The sequence below is a fragment of the Gymnoscopelus braueri genome (genome assembly GCF_963280865.1).
Source record: "Gymnoscopelus braueri genome assembly, chromosome: 15".
Taxonomy (NCBI): domain Eukaryota; kingdom Metazoa; phylum Chordata; class Actinopteri; order Myctophiformes; family Myctophidae; genus Gymnoscopelus; species Gymnoscopelus braueri.
The window spans coordinates 38,506,322-38,530,937 of NC_137620.1; the positions used below are offsets into that span (position 1 = coordinate 38,506,322).

At 39.3% G+C, this 24,616-nt stretch overlaps 1 protein-coding gene across 1 annotated transcript in view; it reads right to left on the bottom strand.

Annotated features, from left to right (window-relative positions):
- Window positions 1–4,003: 4,003 nt before the first annotated feature.
- Window positions 4,004–24,616, bottom strand: part of LOC308101187 (uncharacterized protein) — a 40,300-nt gene continuing 19,687 nt past the window's right edge. The window contains exons 2-10 of the mRNA XM_080450572.1: window positions 11,433–11,777; window positions 9,799–9,912; window positions 9,467–9,487; window positions 9,299–9,334; window positions 8,506–8,553; window positions 6,454–6,482; window positions 6,168–6,270; window positions 5,362–5,860; window positions 4,004–4,689 (exon numbers count right to left, since the gene is read on the bottom strand). Of these exons, the coding sequence (XP_080306698.1) occupies window positions 4,545–4,689; window positions 5,362–5,860; window positions 6,168–6,270; window positions 6,454–6,482; window positions 8,506–8,553; window positions 9,299–9,334; window positions 9,467–9,487; window positions 9,799–9,912; window positions 11,433–11,777 (1,340 nt within the window). The 3' untranslated portion in view covers window positions 4,004–4,544. The remainder of the gene's footprint in view (window positions 4,690–5,361; window positions 5,861–6,167; window positions 6,271–6,453; window positions 6,483–8,505; window positions 8,554–9,298; window positions 9,335–9,466; window positions 9,488–9,798; window positions 9,913–11,432; window positions 11,778–24,616) is intronic.

Sequence of the window (24,616 nt, forward strand, 5' to 3'; positions counted from 1 at the left end):
CTAATTGGCATATTACATGATAGGCCATATGTTAGTATGGCATTTCGGATGAAGCCAGTAAAAAAAGTGTGGCAGTCCCTGTACAATTAAAAAGACATTGAGAACTCCGTCTATCACTGTTCTTCACACTTTGCCCCCACTGGGTTGTGCATCCAATAATTGGTAAATGGTGAAATAATGCATGTAAAAACATCTCATCTTTATTACCAATATGCTTCACCAGATGCACAACATTGGAGACATCCAGTTTAGAGCAGTAGTTCTCAAACATTTTCATGTCAAGGACCCCAAAATGTATATAATTTGGCTGCAAGACCCCCATTTTAATAATATTTTGTGCCAGCAGAGACCTTCAACATTTGTCAATGTTGGCGAAGAATAAAGTGTTCAAATTGTTCCTAATTTTGCTCTCACGCTGAGAACCAGTGATTTAGTGAGCCTGACACAAGCCATCACGTTTTGATTTAAAAAGCAAGCAATGCATGTGTATGGGTAATGTGAAGAATGCACCCATAATAGAGAATACCTTATCCACTGGAGAGCCTAATTAATTTAATTGATTAAGAATCATAATCGATTAGTCGAGTAGCATAAATGGACTGTTGAAGTCAAATATGGCTTAATCATTCCAACCTGGCATCCCTATTTTGGATGTCATTGAAGGCAAAAGCTATGTTAAAAAACGGCTAAAGAAGCGTCACAATGTGACACGTTGTGATCTTTGTAGATCGGCTAATTTTAGACTAATTAATTTTGATTATATAAACAATGAATTAGAATTGGTGTATATGTGAATTAGAATTGGTGTATATGTATATGTTTTTAAATGAAAAGAAAAAAAGAACACTCCTGTAGGAGTGCGGGTTAAGAAAGGACAGAGATTTATTTGTCTTTGAAAAGCCAAGTAGCACTCTGTTTATTTCAGACAAGGAATCGCAAACAAACTGTTATGTAAACATGCGGGTGAGGTCGCCGTGAATTATAACTGTCCATATTAACTGTCCTGTGTGTATATCCACCACAGGCGTCTGGTTTATTTGATTAATAGAAAAAAATAATCAAAAGTATAATTGCTAAGACAATAATCAATAGCTGTAGGCTTAATCATGTCTCCTACCTTCAGTGGAGCGCAGCGGACAAAGCACAAGAATGATCATGGAGCAGCCTCAATGATCACTTGAAACTTTTGCTGAACGTATAGTCCACACCAACTTCTCAGAGAACTACAGCTGCAAGTCAGTACTGCGATGAAGCAATTTGGTACATCACCACTTTGCATTCTGGGGTTTTGCTATGTGTAAATCTGCATTGGCATCCAGTTTGAATGGAAAACCTGCCCTATGGAAACACCTGAGGGACATCAGAGATGCCTGGATGCGACAACCATACATTTTAAGAATTTACAAGGTGTTTACATGAGTAACCTGGAACTACTTTGAAGCCAGCAGAGGGCCCCCAGGTATGGTGTGGGCAGCACAACCACTTATTATATGCATAATGTATTTCAGCAAATATGTGAAACTAAATACTGAAATTAGTTTAAAACAAGGAACACTCAGCACTCACTGTATCTCCATCAGGCTGGGTAGTCTTACGTACCTAAATCTTGCCCAAATATGGGCTTCCACACACCCCCACACAGACTGACTATCTATTTACTCCAAAGACATTTAGGTAAGAGACTGAAGCCCTGATAGTTACAAGAAATGATTCTATTAGACATCACATGAAGAAATGAAGCACTGGATAGTAAAAAATTGACCCATAATTTAAACATTTAACACTCGCTTCAGAAATGGATGTTTCTTGACATCCTTGATATGCTTCATCATGTCAGCGATCTGCTCCCCCTGCTCTTTGAGGAAGCCCTGGACGCACTTCCTCTGCTGCACGTCGAGGGAGACGGTGGTCTTGGCCGCAGTGGCGCCGGCCTTGTCCGCCTGTTTCTTCCGGTACTCCATCTTGGTGTGCACCTGCTTGATGCTGCTGTCCAGGAGCCTCAGTTGGTCGCTGATGGACTGCAGCTCCTTCCGCATCTCCTTCTCGCTGTCTGACATCACGGGCAGCTGTCGGTGCAGGCTGCCCAGCACCCTCCTCACACGGCTCATGATGGCCTCCTGGCAGCGCTTGGCGTCCTTGTATTTGTCTGCCAGCCTCTCAGCCGCTTCTCTCAGGCTCTTCCTCTCCTCGCGGTACAGAGTCATCTCCTCCTGCTGCTTGTTCTTTTGGGCCGTCAACAGTTTCACCCGCCTCTGCAGCGCCTCGCGGGCCATGTCCTGCTTGAGGATGTACTCCTCCCTGAAGACGTGCGTGGCGCGGCAGAGGAGCTGCAGGCACTCGGCGGGCTGGGCCGATGTGTCCTTGTCACCCGCCTTTAGAATCAGGGGGTTGGTGGAGCTGCGTGCCAGGATGTAGCGGACGTGCTGCTCTGTCGAGTCGGGGGGAGCTGCCCGGGCCCACGCCCTAACGGGAGCACAGCAAGGGCAGCGAGAGTGGACGAATGGAGTTAGGCAGGGGTAATATATATCCCCTGATATACAGGGGATGGACAAGCAGTTGGCGTAGATTGGTCAGCGGCCGTTCTACCAACTCTACCTTGAATTTAAAAGACACTAGACGTATTGGTGGACAGAGAATATCTGAAATATTGAAAAACATCAGTCCATAAAACCGGTTGATCTCAGTCAGACACTTTCATTGAGTTTTTCTTGGACTTATCGTAGTACTAATGTACGATACTAAGTACTAATGTTTCTATATGCATATATATTTTTGTCTCCGCCAGGCCGAAAGAGTATGTCTTACCCCCTGTCCGTCCGTCCGTGTGTGTGTCCGTCCGTGTGTCCGTCTGTCACCAGCTAATCTCCGGCACCGTTGGCCCGGTCGCTCCGAAACTGTGCACACACACTCCCTGGATGCCAATTCAGAACTTCTGCCCCAAATCTTTCACATGGGCCTGTTATAGCGCCACCAGGAGGCCGATTTGTGCAAAACCAATTTCTTTATATTACTCCTACAGATTTTATCCAAACGTCATGCAAATCGGTATACAGTATCTCTATAGCCATGTGATGAACACAGATCTGTCCGATTTCCCATATTCCATCCTCATTGGCTGGCTTCCAAAGTTTGCAGGATTGGTCCGTTTTGAACAAAATGCCTCAAATTATGCACTCAGCTTGCGATTTCCGTGAAATTTTACACGCACATTCCCACTAGGCTGAGGAAGAAATGACACCCTTTTAACATTGGCCTGTTATAGCGCCACCAGCAGGTCTAATCTAGCAAAACACATTTTTGGAACAAAATGCCTCAAATCATGAATACAGTGTCCGATTGTCGTGAAAGGCCTAAGAAGAAACGGGCACCCTTTTCACAATGGCCTATTATAGCGCCACCAGGAGGCCACAATAACCTACCTGACCTGGCGGAGACCTGTGCTCCGAGGAGCACTTTTTCTAGTTTTATTTTAGTTTTAGTTTTTTAGTTTCTTTTTTTGTTCATTTTGCTTTTAATATCAAATAACTCATATTATATGTAATGTAAACGGTGAGGTTCTCATATAAGCCCCCCTAGGGTTTGTTACCTCACCGGCACAACAACTAATTCATAAACCTTCCCTTGGAAAGAACTACAGTAACATGTCCTGTAAATGTATACAAAAAAATGTGTGCAAATCAAATAAATCAAATCAAATAAATCAAAACGATAATGTATTGCATACTACTAAATGTGTGTTTAGTAAGTAAAGGAGTAGGTCTCCAACATTCAACATTATTTTAGTACAGAAGCAAAATTCAAGGGCTTCAAGATATGTGCATTTCCTTTTCTGTTTGACTTTGTGTACAATTTACAATTTTCATCCAGAATACAATTTACAATACTAACATACGAGACAAGTAAAATTGCAAATAAACAACAACATTCCTATTGTAGTCAGGTCTATTGTAATGGTAATGATTTGTTCATTCAATCAGCCATGTACGTTGTAGAACAACCTTATAAGGAACTATTTTATTGTGACAAAACAGCTTGTAAAACACATACAGACAGACTCTTACAGACCAAGTTAAAAAGCAGTTAAAAAACATCTACACATATTCAGTCATTATGTAACATGAATACACACATGTAAACATAAATTAATAGGTGACTGATATGAAAGAGACTACACATTAATCTCCATAACACAGTCCTGAATACAGTCCAAATAATAAAGCAATAAAAAATAACTTGCCAAAATGGAAGGTGATAGAACAAAGCTTTTAGAATACCTAACATTTTACTGTTAACATTCACCCACCAGAGAGGTGACACTGATGATGAGCATAGTCATAGTGACAATATCAAAGAATCATAGAACTTTATGGACATAGGCAGTTTAGCTTAGCAGGAGATTATCCATTGATCCCAGCAAGAAAATAAGTCATGATTGTTAACGTAATTTGTAGGAAACCAGATCCCATAATCAGTCCTACTTGTAGTGCGTGTGTGCGCATGTGTGCGCGTGTGTGAATGTACTCAGTCTTTTAGTTTTTTTGGGATCAATCGGAATTTGACGGTGAGAACACCAGCTTTTTCATCAGGGTGTTCTGTTTAACATCAGGGATCTGCGGCGTCCCGTCATCCGGCCTCCACTGGCTCACCATTTTGATGACCTCATCGAGAATGGTCATGAGGTCATCACCACTGTAACACAACAATCAGAACACAAGTTATCACTACTACTACAGCTGACACTTGATTGAATTGCAGTCAATTAAACGATGTAGGCCTACATGCAGCATGGATAGCATAAGTGTAGAGCAGGAGGGTGGCTAGTATAGAGCCCTGCCTGGGGGACTACTCAGGTCAACTAAGTATATGGTGTTTAACAGATTAATTTAACTAATTGATTTTCAATGGTAGCGAATATAGCAGAACATAGCAAAAGTAGGTTTGCTCTATGTGTGTGTCAAGGGTTTGTTTCTTTTCTTTTTTTCCTTCTAGGTACACTTTGATTTACAAAATCTATGTGTCTATTTTGTAATTATTACTATTACAGTCAAATGAAAGTAATTAATTAAAGTTTCAAATAAAAAAATACCTTGTGGGACTTAATTAATCAGACTGATTATTAAAAAGATATGTATATTTGTTAATATATACATGTATTATTAAAACAAAATGCTTAATTGGATAATCACTAACATAATTGATACTTAACAGCCCTAACATGCAGTAATGGTTGCAATTAGGTGGTCAGGTCTACAAATTATTGTGGACTAAAAGTTGGACTAAGCATTTTATACTAATATTCATATATCAGTTTATTTTCATGTTTTTGTTTTGTTTCTTATTCTTAATATTTTAGAGAGTTACCTGTGACATTCTTCTTCCAGCTTTTCGCACACAGAATGCATGAAAAAGCTCCCAGTTTCTGGGCCAGTGTAGTTCCAAAAATCCTTACTGGTTGACATGGCGACCAGGAAATCTGCTTCATTCTGATGCCACTTGGACTGATAGCCCTCAATGAAGAACACTTTTGGCTTGCTCTTAAGGACCGTGCAGTTCTCGCCATTGAAATGCCAAGTTATGTCACCAGTGTGGAGGGTCTCTCCATCGGTCCCAAAAACACCGTCCTCTGCGTGACTCATAACACAGCAAACGAAGGCATCTCCGTGCTGTAGAGGATCTTCACGTCTAAGGTAAGTGAACTCCCTCTGCTTCCTGGACCATTCCCGTACATTGGACTTCTGTAGCTCGGTGAGGTTCTTCAAAGAAGAGAAGCATTCCAGCGTCGTCTTCATTTGGTCCCTGGTTTGGTCTTTACACATCAACACCCTGAAGCCCAGCATGCTGAATGTACGTGCCACTTTATCTGCAGGAGTGGAAAACAAACAAACAAACCCTTTATTAACCATTTTGAATCTGGCATCCCGAGAATTTTCTAATAAATGTGAAGAAAAAGAAAAAAGTGGTTAAGATCAATCAATCAATCAATCCATCAATGAAGCTTCAACCAGAACCATTTGCAGAATACTGTTTACTTTTCATGTTTCAATAGAAATGTATGACAAGTGCAGATGAAGCATGATCTTCTTACATTTAGAAAATCAACATTATACACAACCAACAGTAAAGAGTATGAGGGTAAGTGACAGTAAGTATCCAGACAACATTCATACCAGCTTCCTTGTCTGTTCCAACTCTATGTTCAAGTCCGGGTTTCTCAAAGTTCTCATTGGATATGATCAAACAAAGACCTGTAGGTTTGCTGGTCAACTTGTACTGGTCATCCCAAAATCAGCAGAGACAGATTGAGTTAGTCACAAATACACAATGATACACTGCAATGCCTGTCATGTATTACTGTATATGAGCAGTGATGGAACGAACCCAACAAGTTATACTCTCTGTATATGTGAGAGAACATAGAACTGTTACTTTGAAGCTTTAACTACTTTCACTTACATGGTCTATGTTGGTTTGGTTAGGACCATCTAAAAAGGAGATGAACAAAATTACATTCCAAAATATAAAATGTCTTGAAGGCACTTCTATGAAAGGAAAGGTTTATACAGTACAGTATGTACATTTTTAAACTGTTTTAAAGAATGTATGGAATAGTCTTTTTTGTAAACTAATGCAAGAGTTACCTCTGCCATGGGTTCCTATTTCTATCCACGATTTCTAATGGAAATTTAGCATTGAGTTTTGGATACATTTAAATCAGCTCTATAGCAAACAAAGGCTTAGTATATACAGGTTTCATTCAGCAAGATACTCTCCACAAATCACCACACTTTGATGATTTTCAAACCACACACACACACACACACACACACACACACACACACACACACACACACACACACACACACACACACACACACACACACACACACACACACACACACACACACACACACACAAAATACATATACAGTAACAGTTTAAGAATATTTTTTTGTCTGTGTCATTTCTGTCAAAACAAAACTTCTAAGATTAGGCTTGGGTTAACCACTGCAGTTCGGGCGGCCCACACATCTACGTTTTACCGCCGATCAGACCAATATGCCCATATGGGCATATATACGGCATAAGAGCATATGGAGATCCGGTTATCCAGAACTGCCAATCTGACCGATATGCCCAGGGCATATATGGAGACCGTCCGTCCGATACTTCAAACTCGGTGTGCGTATTGCAGAGGAGCCAAGGGAGTGATGTGCAGAGTAGGAAGTCGGTTGGATCCGCGGTTGTGCAAAAGAATATAGATAAATCCGTAAATCACCATATATGGGTCTGATGTTATCATAATATGACAACAATGTTAGAATTATAAACCTAGACTGTTGTTTCCATGCTGGTGAATTGTAATGTCACAGCATCTCTGTTATAATAATGATTACATGTTTGACCTTCATTATCGGGCTTTTATTTGAGTAAATATTTATGTTATTTATTTATTTTTGGCAGTGTATAATATTTTTTTCTTAAAATACAAAAAAATCAAGCCTCTGGTACGATAATTTGGCAACACTGATTTCAGTATCTCTATCTATTTAATCAAGAAGGACATTTTCATTCTATTGTATCGGACCACTGACAGTGTTATCAAACTACGAGCACATTGAGTATGCACAGCAAAAATTTAATAAATAGTCAATATACTATAGTCAATAATATTCCATAATGCACATTTACTCCTGGAGTCAAACATGTTTCTCTCCTCTGAGTCTGATTATTTCTTTTTTGTCTCCACCGGATAATATGTTTCTCCTCTGTCTGTCCGTCTGTCCATCAGTCTGTGAGCATCTAATCTTCGGCACCATTGTTGGACTGATCGCTGATCGGTATGAAACTTTGCACGCATATGTCCAGTAGGCCTAGAAGAACCTCCACTCCAAATGTTTCAACTTGGCCTCTCGGTGGCGCTATAACAGCCAACTTCACATTTTGGCATTTAACTCTCAAACCTTAGATAGTACACCCTGGATTCCTTGGATCATGATGCACCCCATTTAGGCCATGGCCTGAAAATATTTTCTGCCATTTTGCGTTTTCTTCAAAACACACCTTTTGTTCCTACTCCTGTATAGTGATGGGCCGATACCACATTTCTTCAAGTCAATACGATACCGATATTTTTGGGGCAAATTTTCCGATACCGATACCGATACCGGAACCGGAAACATGAAAATGGACGTAAACCGGAACCGGAAATACATTGAAACGTATCGATATATCGATACAAGTATCGATATGCCCATCACTACTCCTGTACAATTATCTTGGGTCATGTGGCCAAGATGTATTAGTCAAAAGTTCTCCATTCAAATTTCACGGGCCCTAGATTCTCATGTTTTCTTTATAGGATGTAACATGTTATGTCTTATTTTGTTTGTGGAATAATGTGACACTGAAACTCAGGCATCCAACCAACCAAGTCACTCTCTACATGTGAAAACATATAAACAGTTCATTTTGAATATCAGTTTGGCTATAAAACAAAGGACCCACCAGGTAAAGCTGCAGGCTGGGTGGATGTATCCATCAATCCATTCATCTCTGAAACACAAGAGAGACACTCGATGTTCGAGTATACTGTAATCATGTTTTAATCTGCACTTGAGTGACTCCTGTTGACTGAAGCTTACAGTATGTGTTGTAATACAATAGCATTTCATTAAATCATTGCTATAACTACAAGCTCTATAAACTGCCTTGTACGTTGAATTGCGAAAATGGAGGCTAAATAAAATCTATTTTTGCCAAATGTTCGCCCCAGAATAGGGACCCTAGGGTTTATGTGGTTAAAATGCATTAATGTGTCAGGTGCCATTCGTGTGTGTACATAAACTGCACATCTTATCTTATAACTATAATTACTGAAGGGTTGTTAATTTTGTGCGTTCATCTTCTCATGCAATGCACTATTAGTAATTGGCCATCAGGACATTGACCAGGCTAGCTTTCATGCTTTCAAGTCTCACGTTTTTCCATAACTTTGATTAAAAATCTGATCTTGGCCCAGAACTAAACCTAACTTCCACCCTCGCGTCTTCCACTCGAGTACTCCACTCACGCCTTAGTCCAGCCTCCGAGTGAGGAGGCAAGGATTAGATGCAAGGATTAGATGCAAAGTTGAAAGTGGTTAAGAGACAGAGCAAAACAATATTACTTTAGTATCATTTATACTTATTTTTTATTTAACCTTTTATATGACCAGTGCAAAAATGACAGCAGTGCAGCACTTGACTGCATGCAGTGGAACACAGTATCTACATAAGTACGTCATGTATTTTGTACTTACCCTCACACCGGGGAGGCTCATTCAGAGCTATAGCTTCTATAGGGGGAAAGGTTGTAGGTATATCAAGAAGAATCAAGAATTTTGTGGTTTGAGGTTTGCAACATCTACATTTCCTGCATAAACAAATGTTTGATCAATATGATCCATATTGAAGTTAAATTATCTCACCCTGGTTGTTCCCTGTTTCACCTGAAACAATATGAAATATTGGAATCATATTATCACTTGTAACTCATGCACTTAATGCACGCAAGTTCTATGCATGCAGATACATACTACTCTCTCTCGCCCTCTCTCGCCCTCTCTCTCTCTCTCTCTCGCTCTCTTCCACTCTCGCTCTTGCTCTCTTCCTCTCTCTGTGAGACAGTTAATATTGGTCAGTGTGGAGACACTAATCATTTAAATTTTTACATTGTTATCATTAATATTATAGATATGGATAGATATATCAAATATGCATTTGAAAAAGAAATGAGTCAGTGAATCAGTTAAACACTTACCAGCTGGCCTGCACATTTTATAACATAAATATATCAGTAGTTCTACCACCAAGATGATAATCACTGTAATTCCTGCAGTCAAAGCAATCACTCCAGTTAGTCCAGTTCCATCCTCTGAAAGAGGAAAGACAGTGAGCCATGACACAACGGATGTCAACATCATGAAATGAAATCAAGCATTCAAATAATATAATGGTTTGAGACACTGTCCCATGTAGGGATGTTGAAAAAAAATCGATTCATGTAAGAGTTGCGATTCTTATTATCAACGATTCAAAATTGATTAACAATTTCCAAAAATCGATCTTTTCATTATTATTATTTTCTTTTTGCTGGTTAAAGTTACAGAAGGGGGCCAAAGGGGGGTGGCACTCGGCTGAATATGCAAACTTTGAACAGGCATATCTCATACCCTGTTTGACCTATAGTCATGAAACTTCTTTCACACGTGTGCGTCTCCTCATGATGAACAAATCAAGGATCCATAAGTTCCGCCCCTTAAATTTCTGTTATTTTGAATATTGTCTGAAAAATCCTTAGTCCTGCAAGCACTTGGGGGAAAAGAATCCAAAATCTAAAAGAAAAGCTTGTACATAAATAAATGAAACCTCCATGAAACTTCCAATAAATATTGCAGAGGGCGTTTCACAGGAAGGTAACTTCACAATTCAGTAAAATATAGTTCTGAGAATTTTACAATTGTTTCGGCAATGTTTTTTTTAACATGTATGAAGTATTTAGAAAAAAATCATAGACTTTCCATTTCATGGTCTTTAAAAGCATAATATGTAACTTTGTCCTGTGCTTACATAACAAAACAATAACAAAAAAAACCCCCATCATTTCCCTCTATACCAGCAGATTTGGCTCAAACAAGGAAATGAACTCTTTCTCATGCTATTCAACAGAAATGTGGAATGCCCTACCCAAAGGAGTAAAGGAGTGTAAAACCCTACTCACTTTCAAAACTGCCCTAAAGAATCACCTTCAGGATGCTGCAATTCCAAATTGGCCCCTGTCAAAGTCTTAACCTACCCCCCCCCCCCCCCCCTCCCCTCCTCCTAAAACTGTCTATTGTACATATTTCTTGTTTTTCATACCAGTAACCTGTAAGCTGATTGTATGACTTTCTGCATAGTAGTGTATATTTGTATGTCTTCTTAAATGTCATCATGATTTGAGTGCACGGGGATCTCATTTTAAATAAGCCAAGTGCTTTTATGAGAGATCCAGTTTAGAGGACCTTGTATTGTGAATTGTACTTCCATTCAATCAATCAATCAATCAAGTTATCAGCCACTGGAGCAGTGTGGTGGTGTTAACCTGCAGAAACACATTCCTCTCTAGCTGTGTTTTGGTAGCCCAAAAATGTCCCTATATCTACCAAAACAAACTACAGCTAGAGGGCATTGTGTTTCTGCAGGTAAACACCATCCTACTCCAGTGGCTGATAACTGCTGGTAGGCCTATAGAGGGGAATGATTGGTAAAACATATTTTTATGTATGTATTGTTTAGTTATGTAAACACAGGGCAAAGTTACATAGCCTACTATGCCTTTATAATGAAAGCTATTTTGTCCTGCTCTTTTCCTCCTAGTTGTTTTTCATCCATGTATTGAGCATTAAATCTTACCAACTATGAGCTTTATGGAACTGCTCTTGCCCAGCTTTGGAACAGAGCACTTGAACGTCCCCTCGTCTGCAAGCTGCACGCAGGACAGCTTCAGTGAGATGTTACCATGGGGCAGTTCCTCATGGAACAGGGACGTCCTCTTGTACATCGGGTTCAGCGTCTTAACACCAGAAATCGTATATCCATCTGTCCAAATGTGCACAATATCCGGCTCCAAGTCAGGTCTCGACCACTGCACCGACCCCTTGGCCATGCTGACAGGTGGCTCAATGTGACAAGGAAGGATCACATCATCCCCTACTTTGGCCACCACGTCCTGAGAGGACCCGATCACCTCAGATTCCCCTTAAAACAAAACAAAATTACTTTAGTGAAGTGTTATTCATATTTCTGTTTTAATTTGTATTTAAATGTATGCTGTTTACTTGTCCACAGATGCTAAGTATGTTATTTAGGCTGCATGTAGACAGATGCTAGATTTGATGTTTACTTGCCCTCCTAATTAGCACTTAATTGTTTTCTTAGCAGTCTATTTACTCTACCGCTTACCTTATTGTTTGACTAGAGTTCATGCCATTTACTCCAATCTTAATTAATTAAACAGTACAGCAATCAAAAGTTATGCTAAAAGGATAACACACGTTCCATTGTGGTCCTTTGTACTCAATTAATCAGTAATATATACTACAGAGTACAGACAATACAATACAATACAAAATATACTACAACACATAATGGAATAGAGCTCAGTAGAATCATAAGGTATATTTACATAGAAAGTAGGGGAGGGGGCGGTGGTCAGGGGATTCTGTTAACGAGGTATTCGGGGAGTAAAACTATGTTCACTCGTATTTTGACGAAAGGAATCCTTTTAATGTCTGCTAAATACCAAAATTGTAAATTGCTTCATTTGTACAGAACTTTTCTTTCCCACATACATTCTACTTAGGTAAAATGACTCGCTTCATTATCTGCAACAGGGGACACACACAGTTTTTACTGAGTTTGTTGAAGTGTCGAGTGTGTAAGATGTTGTAATGCTGACTTATTTCTTTGTTCACTTTTACAGCTTTGTAAACCTACTGTTTTCTATCTTAACAGTTGATTATAATATATCGTATTACTCCATGACTCTGCTGTGTGTGTGTGTGTGTGTGTGTGTGTGTGTGTGTGTGTGTGTGTGTGTGTGTGTGTGTGTGTGTGTGTGTGTGTGTGTGTGTGTGTGTGTGTGTGTGTGTGTGTGTGTGTGTGTGAGTAGTAGTAAAGGGCACTTCGGTAGCTAAATGCTAAGCTAACAACATGCTAACATGCTAATTGTGTTAGCATCCGCCATTTTGTTTTTAGTGACGTCATCATTAGGGGGCGTGCCCAGGCATGCCCGGACATGTATGACCCCCCTGCTGTGTGGAGGGGGGAGTGGAGGGGTGGCTTTGGCATCCCCTGCTGGGGAGGGGATGAAGTAGTTAGGATGGGTGGGTTTGGCATGGGGATGGCCTTAAAACAGTTTTTTCATCGACCTATCATATGTGGTAGCGTCATAAAGGGGAGTAGGTAAGTGTATATATATATATATTGACCCTATTCGCAGTACCTCCATCAGTTAACGTATGCGGCCAGTTCAGCTTTTTCTCCGGACATCATCGCATCATTCGTCCCCCTGATTTTCTCGTCATGGCAGAGGTTAATTCTCGAGGTATGTCGCCTAGTACACCTACTTTTTATACCGAAAAGAATGTTGCGGATAGCTTGGATCACATGCGTGCGCCTAAGAAGAGGAGTTGCTGTAGACGGAGGATTGATTATACGACATCTCTAGAGAATATAGACGGGTAGGTTACCCTGATAGAATATTTGGATGGGTAATATCATATAACGTATATATTTAGATTGTAATGTATGTGTTTTTATGCATTCTATACACAGGAGACTAGCAGACGATGTATGTACAGCATGTTTAAACAGACTGTTGAATGTAGCTGAGGAGTTAGAGGGAGAATCAAATAGTGATACATACAGAGGCCGGTTTTTCACAGTGCTCTGTAGGATAGGATCACTGCTAGTATGTTTACCACTCTTCGCATGCCTGGGGGTGAATGCGTCTGACGCCGAAGATACATCAGCATAGATAGGGTGAAAATAAAAAATACTACACAATCATAATAGTAGTGTATATATATATAACGTATGTCATTCCAAGTACTTTATTCTAATATTCGTTGTTTTTTTTTTTTGTTGTTTTTTTTTTTTTTTGCTTTCTTTTCTTTAGCATCTCTCTCTGCGAACTATCTACCACTGAAGACCTCTACGGATCATTTTGTGACCCCGCCGAATGAGGATGCTATATGTTCCATTGATATCTGCACGTCATCAACTGCTAACGACGATGCCAACACTTGGTTAAATACAGATTATGCTGAGAATCTAGGGGCTCAATACCTTACATTCCTATCCGTGGTGGATACATCTCTCGAACTGCAGCCTGTTGCTGTATCTACCCCAGAGAGGGACTGGTCTATAGTGCTACCCCCCATCGATGAGAGCCTAAACCCTGATGATGTGGACATTTTAAAGACGGTTCTATGTCTATGTATCCAGAGAGTGTTGACTCGTATGTTAGGGGCTGAATGTCACGGATGTCGTGTAGACCACCCCAGTCAACTCCAGCATAGTTGTCTGTATGAGCCTGGGCTTTTTTATTATCAGAGATGTTATGATGCTATATGTGATGCGTTGTTCACCCCTACATTACCCCTGTGCTTTAGCATATGCCTTACAGACAATCCGTGGGAAAACAGTGATACCACCCAGACTCCTAGGGGCTGCTGAGGTCATAGCCAGTGATCTGCGTAGTGAGCCGTACATCATAGAGAAATTAACAGATGTTACACAATTTATAAATGGTTCGGACACTGCTCGAACACTTCATAGGAGTGCGGATATATGGGCTGGTTGTGAGTCAGCCTCTAGCAACGGGGTCATTGATGCTGTGTGACTATGGTGTTATTTTGGATGTAGTGTAAAACTGTTTCATATATGTGTGTTTTTTCTTTTCTTTTGGGGAATAAAAACTATATGTTATTACACTAAATGGTCATTGATGTTCATGGTGGTATGATGGAAGGAGCTTTACAGAAGATATATTATGATGCGGGTAATCCTGGGGGGTTAGGAGGGGTATCCAGGTTGATTACAGCGGTTAAAACAGAGGATGGCATTACCCCTAAAATATCAGAGGTTAAAGCTTGGCTAGAGAAACAAGATGTCTACACCCTTCACGCTCCAGCTGCAAAGTATTTTAAGAGAAACAGGGTGTTTGTCAGTGGTATGGATAAACAATTTCAGGCCGATCTAGTGGAGATGGGGGAATATTCTAAAGAAAATGATGGAGTACGTTATCTTTTAACATGCATAGATGTATTTTCAAAATATGCATGGGTTAGGCCTTTACATAATAAGACAGGGGCATGTGTCGCAGAAGCCTTTAAAGGCATTTTGAGCGAGGGGCGGGTCCCTCAAAAATTACAAACGGATGCTGGAAAGGAATTCTATAATAAGACATTTCAACAATTGATGAGTGACTATGATATTAAGCATTTCTCAACGGGTAATGAAACAAAAGCTAGCATTGTGGAGCGTTTTAACCGTAGTTTTAAGTCAAAGATGTGGCGATACTTGACATCGGTCAATTCACGGAGATATATACCAGTACTCCAACAGTTAGTTGAAGCGTATAACGGTTCATACCATAGGTCCATCAAAATGACCCCTGCTACAGTTAATAAGGATAATGAACATGTAGTATTCAACAACCTATACAGATCTAAGAATAAGTATACGATTAAATTTAAATATAGCGTAGGGGATACTGTACGGATATCCAAACATAGGGGTGTATTTAGGAAAGGATACGAACAAACATTTACAGATGAATTCTTTAAAGTAAAAGAATGTGTCCATAGGACACCCCCTGTATACAAGTTGCAAGATACAGCGGACGAGGACATACAGGGTACATTTTATGAAAAGGAGCTCCAGAAAGTTATTATAGATGAAAATAAAGATTTTAAAATAGAAAAGATATTAAAAAAGAAGAAGAGGGGAGGGCAGAAAATAGTATTAGTGAAATGGCTAGGATGGGCTGATAAGTTCAACTCTTGGATACCTGAAACTCAAATTATTGATCTAGCATAGAAGATTGTCATCATATGAATCCTTTTTAAAAGCAGTGTGCATAGAATATATATGTTCATAACGGATCAGTAGGTTGAGTAGCATACAGAGGTGTATATACACGATGGATGGTCAAGGGTTCTATATAACCCTCCCCAGTAATGCATCTATTGATGTATATCCGAATAATAAGATATGGCATTATAGAACCAAACTATCAAAACCTATTACCCTCAAAGAACCTTACGAAGTGGGTTTAATCGAGTTACAATACCCTCGCAATTGGAATAGTTTCCCTGAGGAGGATGGTTGGATAAGCATTATTGACAGTAAATCCAATGGCGCTGGCCCAGTGTTAATATTACCCCAGGGGGTATATGGTAGTGTAAATAAGATTATTAAGGAGATAAATATTTTGTTACACGGAGATAGTAGTACAAAGAGGTTAACCATACTGTATAATGTTATAAAAAACAGGGTATTTTTTAGCTCAACTGAAGGAGGATTGTGTGTCGTGTTTAGAGGCCGTCTGGCAATAATTCTAGGATTTAAACCGGGGGTTCCTTTTGAAATACCTACATCAAAAGAGGCAAAACGGGTAGCTCCACACCCTGCAGATATATACGGTGGATGCTATAATATATATGTCTATACAGACATTGCGGATTATCAGTTAGTGGGTGACAGTTATGTTCGTCTTTTGAGAAGTATAAATATCACAGACGAAACCAAAGACATGCCACATAGTGTGTACGACAAGCCGCATTACACCGCTTTATCCAGATCTACGATAGGAGATATCGAGATATCCTTAAAGACCGATCAAAATCTATATGTGCCGTTTACATACGGAAAGGTGATTGTTAAATTACACTTTAGACCTATTAGACATAGATCATAATGAGAGGGTCTCCTCACATTAGTAATGATGGGCGTTATATGGCATATTATACAAATCAAGCAGGATCGGGATTACCGGGGTTTACGGGTTCTGTTACTCAATATGGATCGGGGCTGGGCGGTATGTTTAGAAGCCTTTTCCGGTTTGCTATGCCCCTTTTAAAGAGTGGATTCAGTATAGCTAAGCCTCATCTGAAAACAGCTGCTAAGAGTTTTGTAGGTGATGTGGTTACCCATGTTATGAACAGACCTTCAAGGCAGAAGCAGGAGGGGTCAGGTTTAATGTATCATAATAGGAGAGGGTTTAAACGACCCCCGAGATCCCATTCTCATGGGCGTGTCCTGAAGCGTGAGACATATAAAAGACCCAGGATGACACAAAAAAAGAAGACAAAGGCTAAACGACGTGTCAGAAGGATCACTAAACCATCAAGCAGAGACATCTTTTAACCCTGATCCTACATCCATCATGTCGCTGGTCCATAACATGTCTGAAGAATGCGTTAAAAGTGAACTGGACCTATTCACAGTACCGATGACCCAGACTTCTATAGATAGAAACACATACCTTCAGATAAATCCGGTGTCGGCCATCAGCGATACATCTCCAATAGAATTTTATATCACCGGCTCATCTGAGGACTATATTGACCTGAATAATACATATATACATATTCAAGCTAAAATCAGCAATGCAGATGGAACGGACCTGGCTGCTGATGCCGATGTAGGATTTGTTAATTACCCGGGGTGTTCATTATTCTCGCAGGTTGATATCATGCTTGGGGATACACTCATTACACATTCGTCTAACACATATCCGTACAGGGGCGTGATAGAATGTCTATTAAATTACGGTGAGGAGGCGCTAACCAGCCAGTTCGGAAGTGGACTTTTTATTAAAGACACCGCGGGGCACATGGATGTCACTAATCCTGCAGGGGATAACAAGGGTTTGACCAAGAGAGCATCATATACTGCAGAGAGCAGAACAGTGGATATAATAGCCCCGATTCATTCGGATATGTTTTTTCAGGAAAAACTGCTGATATCCGGTGTTGACATTAAAGTTAAATTCATCCGTGCTAAAGATGAATTCTGTCTGATGGCTACAAGTACAGTTCTTGTCCCTGTTGCCCCTACTATTAAAATCTTTTCGGCCAGTCTTTATATAAAGAAAGTAACGGTGGCTCCTGGGGTGCGATTGGCACACGCCAGAGCAATCACTCAAACAAATGTAAAATATCCTATTGATAGAGTGTGTTTAAAAACTGTTTCTGTGCCTAATGGGTCTAGGGTTTTTAATCAGGAGAACTTATTTTTAGGCGTAGAACCTAAATTCATCGTAATCGCTTTTGTAGATCATGAAGGTTTTACAGGTGCTTACGGTAAGAATCCATTCAATTTTGCGAATTACAATTTGGAATTCTTAAATCTACTTGTAGATGGTCAATCATTCCCCGGGAGACCATTTCAACCAAATTACGACGACGGGCTGTATGGCCGTGAATATTATCAGATGATACAAGCTACAGGGCGTCAGCTGAAAGATAGAGGATTGATTATTAACCGTAAGGATTTTGGTAGCGGATATGCGCTATACTGTTTCAACCTAGCCCCTGACGAAAGCTGTGGTCAACATGTGTCGTTAATCAGATCGGGTAATGTCCGTATGGAAGTTAGATTCAGGGCTCCTTTACCGCACACGCTCAATATGATATGCTATGCGATTTATGATTCAGTTATTGAAATCTCGAACCGTAGACAGGTCTTAACAGATTATTATTGAGTATTATCCTATACCAATATGAATACGATAGAGTTAACAAGCGTTCTTAAAAAGAAGGTTAGGAAAAACATACATTTCATGGGTGTGTTAGCATCTGACCAACTCCCAGATAATATCAGCCATACACCAGCTATGGCTATTGTTAATACTCAGCCATCATCGATGCCTGGGTCCCATTGGTTAGCCGTTTATATCACAGATGATAGATGTGGTTATTTTTTTGATTCATACGGACACTCACCTGTGTACCCTAGATTCCCAAAAGATATAAATATCTTTCTTCAGAAGAATTGTGTGAATGTATTCTATGCTACAAGACAGGTTCAGGATGATATGTCCACCACCTGTGGTGAACATTGTGTATTTTTTCTATGTCACATACAAAAGGGGTACTCTTTTCAAAAAGTGATGAACATGTATGGACATAATTTACATTGTAATGATGCCATGGTATGTACGTTTGTTAGTAGAATTCGCGCTATGATATGTAAATACCATGATTTTACCTGTGTCCAATGTGTACAATATGTCAACCGGTGAATATGATGTATGAAAATTATATATTTTTCTTTTAATTTTTTTTTGTAAAAGTGATGTAAAATGATGTATGCATATATGATCTGCAGCAATGAAATAAATACACTGATATTAATTATTTCTAATGTGTCAACTTTTATTTTTGTTGTTACACAGGAAAATACACATACAGACAATCAATATACAATGAAATGAAATCATATCATGTATACATTCATGGTGATTGATGTACAAATCATGTCGTCATACAGTGAAAAATATATAACAATATAACAATAAGACAATAAAACAATAAATCAATAAAACAATAAAATGAAAAAAAAAAAGATAAACAAGAACAAATCAATGATAGTCTACCCATTTTGGTGAAGGGGTATAATGGGCCTGACGTCTACCCTTGACTCTTTTCACGGGTGTGTAATCCTCACTAATATCATCACACCCCAGGAAGACACTGTTTTAAAGGAAATTACAAATCACATGCCTGTTAAGAATAAAAAGAACGCTATGCATATATTTGACACTCTATCTCATTTTAAAAACGATATATCATGGACGCCTCACGGGGAAATAATCATTGATGGAGGTATTTTAAAAGGTACTCATCTTTTTGATCTACTAAAGCACATAACCTCACATCATAATGTGTCTGTTGATAGAAGACCCCCCGGGTGGTCAGTGTTTCTGAAAAAAATGGCTGTCCTGAATGTACCCCTGTCCGGAGTCCCTAACAACATGATCAGACAGTCTATTAATGATATAAAAAGAGGCGATATCTCTCATACTAAAAGGTCTTCTGATATTAGTGATGATATCTCTCATACTAAAAGGTCTTCTGATATTAGTGAGGATTACACACCCGTGAAAAGAGTCAAGGGTAGACGTCAGGCCCATTATACCCCTTCACCAAAATGGGTAGACTATCATTGATTTGTTCTTGTTTATCTTTTTTTTTTTCATTTTATTGTTTTATTGATTTATTGTTTTATTGTCTTATTGTTATATTGTTATATATTTTTCACTGTATGACGACATGATTTGTACATCAATCACCATGAATGTATACATGATATGATTTCATTTCATTGTATATTGATTGTCTGTATGTGTATTTTCCTGTGTAACAACAAAAATAAAAGTTGACACATTAGAAATAATTAATATCAGTGTATTTATTTCATTGCTGCAGATCATATATGCATACATCATTTTACATCACTTTTACAAAAAAAAATTAAAAGAAAAATATATAATTTTCATACATCATATTCACCGGTTGACATATTGTACACATTGGACACAGGTAAAATCATGGTATTTACATATCATAGCGCGAATTCTACTAACAAACGTACATACCATGGCATCATTACAATGTAAATTATGTCCATACATGTTCATCACTTTTTGAAAAGAGTACCCCTTTTGTATGTGACATAGAAAAAATACACAATGTTCACCACAGGTGGTGGACATATCATCCTGAACCTGTCTTGTAGCATAGAATACATTCACACAATTCTTCTGAAGAAAGATATTTATATCTTTTGGGAATCTAGGGTACACAGGTGAGTGTCCGTATGAATCAAAAAAATAACCACATCTATCATCTGTGATATAAACGGCTAACCAATGGGACCCAGGCATCGATGATGGCTGAGTATTAACAATAGCCATAGCTGGTGTATGGCTGATATTATCTGGGAGTTGGTCAGATGCTAACACACCCATGAAATGTATGTTTTTCCTAACCTTCTTTTTAAGAACGCTTGTTAACTCTATCGTATTCATATTGGTATAGGATAATACTCAATAATAATCTGTTAAGACCTGTCTACGGTTCGAGATTTCAATAACTGAATCATAAATCGCATAGCATATCATATTGAGCGTGTGCGGTAAAGGAGCCCTGAATCTAACTTCCATACGGACATTACCCGATCTGATTAACGACACATGTTGACCACAGCTTTCGTCAGGGGCTAGGTTGAAACAGTATAGCGCATATCCGCTACCAAAATCCTTACGGTTAATAATCAATCCTCTATCTTTCAGCTGACGCCCTGTAGCTTGTATCATCTGATAATATTCACGGCCATACAGCCCGTCGTCGTAATTTGGTTGAAATGGTCTCCCGGGGAATGATTGACCATCTACAAGTAGATTTAAGAATTCCAAATTGTAATTCGCAAAATTGAATGGATTCTTACCGTAAGCACCTGTAAAACCTTCATGATCTACAAAAGCGATTACGATGAATTTAGGTTCTACGCCTAAAAATAAGTTCTCCTGATTAAAAACCCTAGACCCATTAGGCACAGAAACAGTTTTTAAACACACTCTATCAATAGGATATTTTACATTTGTTTGAGTGATTGCTCTGGCGTGTGCCAATCGCACCCCAGGAGCCACCGTTACTTTCTTTATATAAAGACTGGCCGAAAAGATTTTAATAGTAGGGGCAACAGGGACAAGAACTGTACTTGTAGCCATCAGACAGAATTCATCTTTAGCACGGATGAATTTAACTTTAATGTCAACACCGGATATCAGCAGTTTTTCCTGAAAAAACATATCCGAATGAATCGGGGCTATTATATCCACTGTTCTGCTCTCTGCAGTATATGATGCTCTCTTGGTCAAACCCTTGTTATCCCCTGCAGGATTAGTGACATCCATGTGCCCCGCGGTGTCTTTAATAAAAAGTCCACTTCCGAACTGGCTGGTTAGCGCCTCCTCACCGTAATTTAATAGACATTCTATCACGCCCCTGTACGGATATGTGTTAGACGAATGTGTAATGAGTGTATCCCCAAGCATGATATCAACCTGCGAGAATAATGAACACCCCGGGTAATTAACAAATCCTACATCGGCATCAGCAGCCAGGTCCGTTCCATCTGCATTGCTGATTTTAGCTTGAATATGTATATATGTATTATTCAGGTCAATATAGTCCTCAGATGAGCCGGTGATATAAAATTCTATTGGAGATGTATCGCTGATGGCCGACACCGGATTTATCTGAAGGTATGTGTTTCTATCTATAGAAGTCTGGGTCATCGGTACTGTGAATAGGTCCAGTTCACTTTTAACGCATTCTTCAGACATGTTATGGACCAGCGACATGATGGATGTAGGATCAGGGTTAAAAGATGTCTCTGCTTGATGGTTTAGTGATCCTTCTGACACGTCGTTTAGCCTTTGTCTTCTTTTTTTGTGTCATCCTGGGTCTTTTATATGTCTCACGCTTCAGGACACGCCCATGAGAATGGGATCTCGGGGGTCGTTTAATCCCTCTCCTATTATGATACATTAAACCTGACCCCTCCTGCTTCTGCCTTGAAGGTCTGTTCATAACATGGGTAACCACATCACCTACAAAACTCTTAGCAGCTGTTTTCAGATGAGGCTTAGCTATACTGAATCCACTCTTTAAAAGGGGCATAGCAAACCGGAAAAGGCTTCTAAACATACCGCCCAGCCCCGATCCATATTGAGTAACAGAACCCGTAAACCCCGGTAATCCCGATCCTGCTTGATTTGTATAATATGCCATATAACGCCCATCATTACTAATGTGAGGAGACCCTCTCATTATGATCTATGTCTAATAGGTCTAAAGTGTAATTTAACAATCACCTTTCCGTATGTAAACGGCACATATAGATTTTGATCGGTCTTTAAGGATATCTCGATATCTCCTATCGTAGATCTGGATAAAGCGGTGTAATGCGGCTTGTCGTACACACTATGTGGCATGTCTTTGGTTTCGTCTGTGATATTTATACTTCTCAAAAGACGAACATAACTGTCACCCACTAACTGATAATCCGCAATGTCTGTATAGACATATATATTATAGCATCCACCGTATATATCTGCAGGGTGTGGAGCTACCCGTTTTGCCTCTTTTGATGTAGGTATTTCAAAAGGAACCCCCGGTTTAAATCCTAGAATTATTGCCAGACGGCCTCTAAACACGACACACAATCCTCCTTCAGTTGAGCTAAAAAATACCCTGTTTTTTATAACATTATACAGTATGGTTAACCTCTTTGTACTACTATCTCCGTGTAACAAAATATTTATCTCCTTAATAATCTTATTTACACTACCATATACCCCCTGGGGTAATATTAACACTGGGCCAGCGCCATTGGATTTACTGTCAATAATGCTTATCCAACCATCCTCCTCAGGGAAACTATTCCAATTGCGAGGGTATTGTAACTCGATTAAACCCACTTCGTAAGGTTCTTTGAGGGTAATAGGTTTTGATAGTTTGGTTCTATAATGCCATATCTTATTATTCGGATATACATCAATAGATGCATTACTGGGGAGGGTTATATAGAACCCTTGACCATCCATCGTGTATATACACCTCTGTATGCTACTCAACCTACTGATCCGTTATGAACATATATATTCTATGCACACTGCTTTTAAAAAGGATTCATATGATGACAATCTTCTATGCTAGATCAATAATTTGAGTTTCAGGTATCCAAGAGTTGAACTTATCAGCCCATCCTAGCCATTTCACTAATACTATTTTCTGCCCTCCCCTCTTCTTCTTTTTTAATATCTTTTCTATTTTAAAATCTTTATTTTCATCTATAATAACTTTCTGGAGCTCCTTTTCATAAAATGTACCCTGTATGTCCTCGTCCGCTGTATCTTGCAACTTGTATACAGGGGGTGTCCTATGGACACATTCTTTTACTTTAAAGAATTCATCTGTAAATGTTTGTTCGTATCCTTTCCTAAATACACCCCTATGTTTGGATATCCGTACAGTATCCCCTACGCTATATTTAAATTTAATCGTATACTTATTCTTAGATCTGTATAGGTTGTTGAATACTACATGTTCATTATCCTTATTAACTGTAGCAGGGGTCATTTTGATGGACCTATGGTATGAACCGTTATACGCTTCAACTAACTGTTGGAGTACTGGTATATATCTCCGTGAATTGACCGATGTCAAGTATCGCCACATCTTTGACTTAAAACTACGGTTAAAACGCTCCACAATGCTAGCTTTTGTTTCATTACCCGTTGAGAAATGCTTAATATCATAGTCACTCATCAATTGTTGAAATGTCTTATTATAGAATTCCTTTCCAGCATCCGTTTGTAATTTTTGAGGGACCCGCCCCTCGCTCAAAATGCCTTTAAAGGCTTCTGCGACACATGCCCCTGTCTTATTATGTAAAGGCCTAACCCATGCATATTTTGAAAATACATCTATGCATGTTAAAAGATAACGTACTCCATCATTTTCTTTAGAATATTCCCCCATCTCCACTAGATCGGCCTGAAATTGTTTATCCATACCACTGACAAACACCCTGTTTCTCTTAAAATACTTTGCAGCTGGAGCGTGAAGGGTGTAGACATCTTGTTTCTCTAGCCAAGCTTTAACCTCTGATATTTTAGGGGTAATGCCATCCTCTGTTTTAACCGCTGTAATCAACCTGGATACCCCTCCTAACCCCCCAGGATTACCCGCATCATAATATATCTTCTGTAAAGCTCCTTCCATCATACCACCATGAACATCAATGACCATTTAGTGTAATAACATATAGTTTTTATTCCCCAAAAGAAAAGAAAAAACACACATATATGAAACAGTTTTACACTACATCCAAAATAACACCATAGTCACACAGCATCAATGACCCCGTTGCTAGAGGCTGACTCACAACCAGCCCATATATCCGCACTCCTATGAAGTGTTCGAGCAGTGTCCGAACCATTTATAAATTGTGTAACA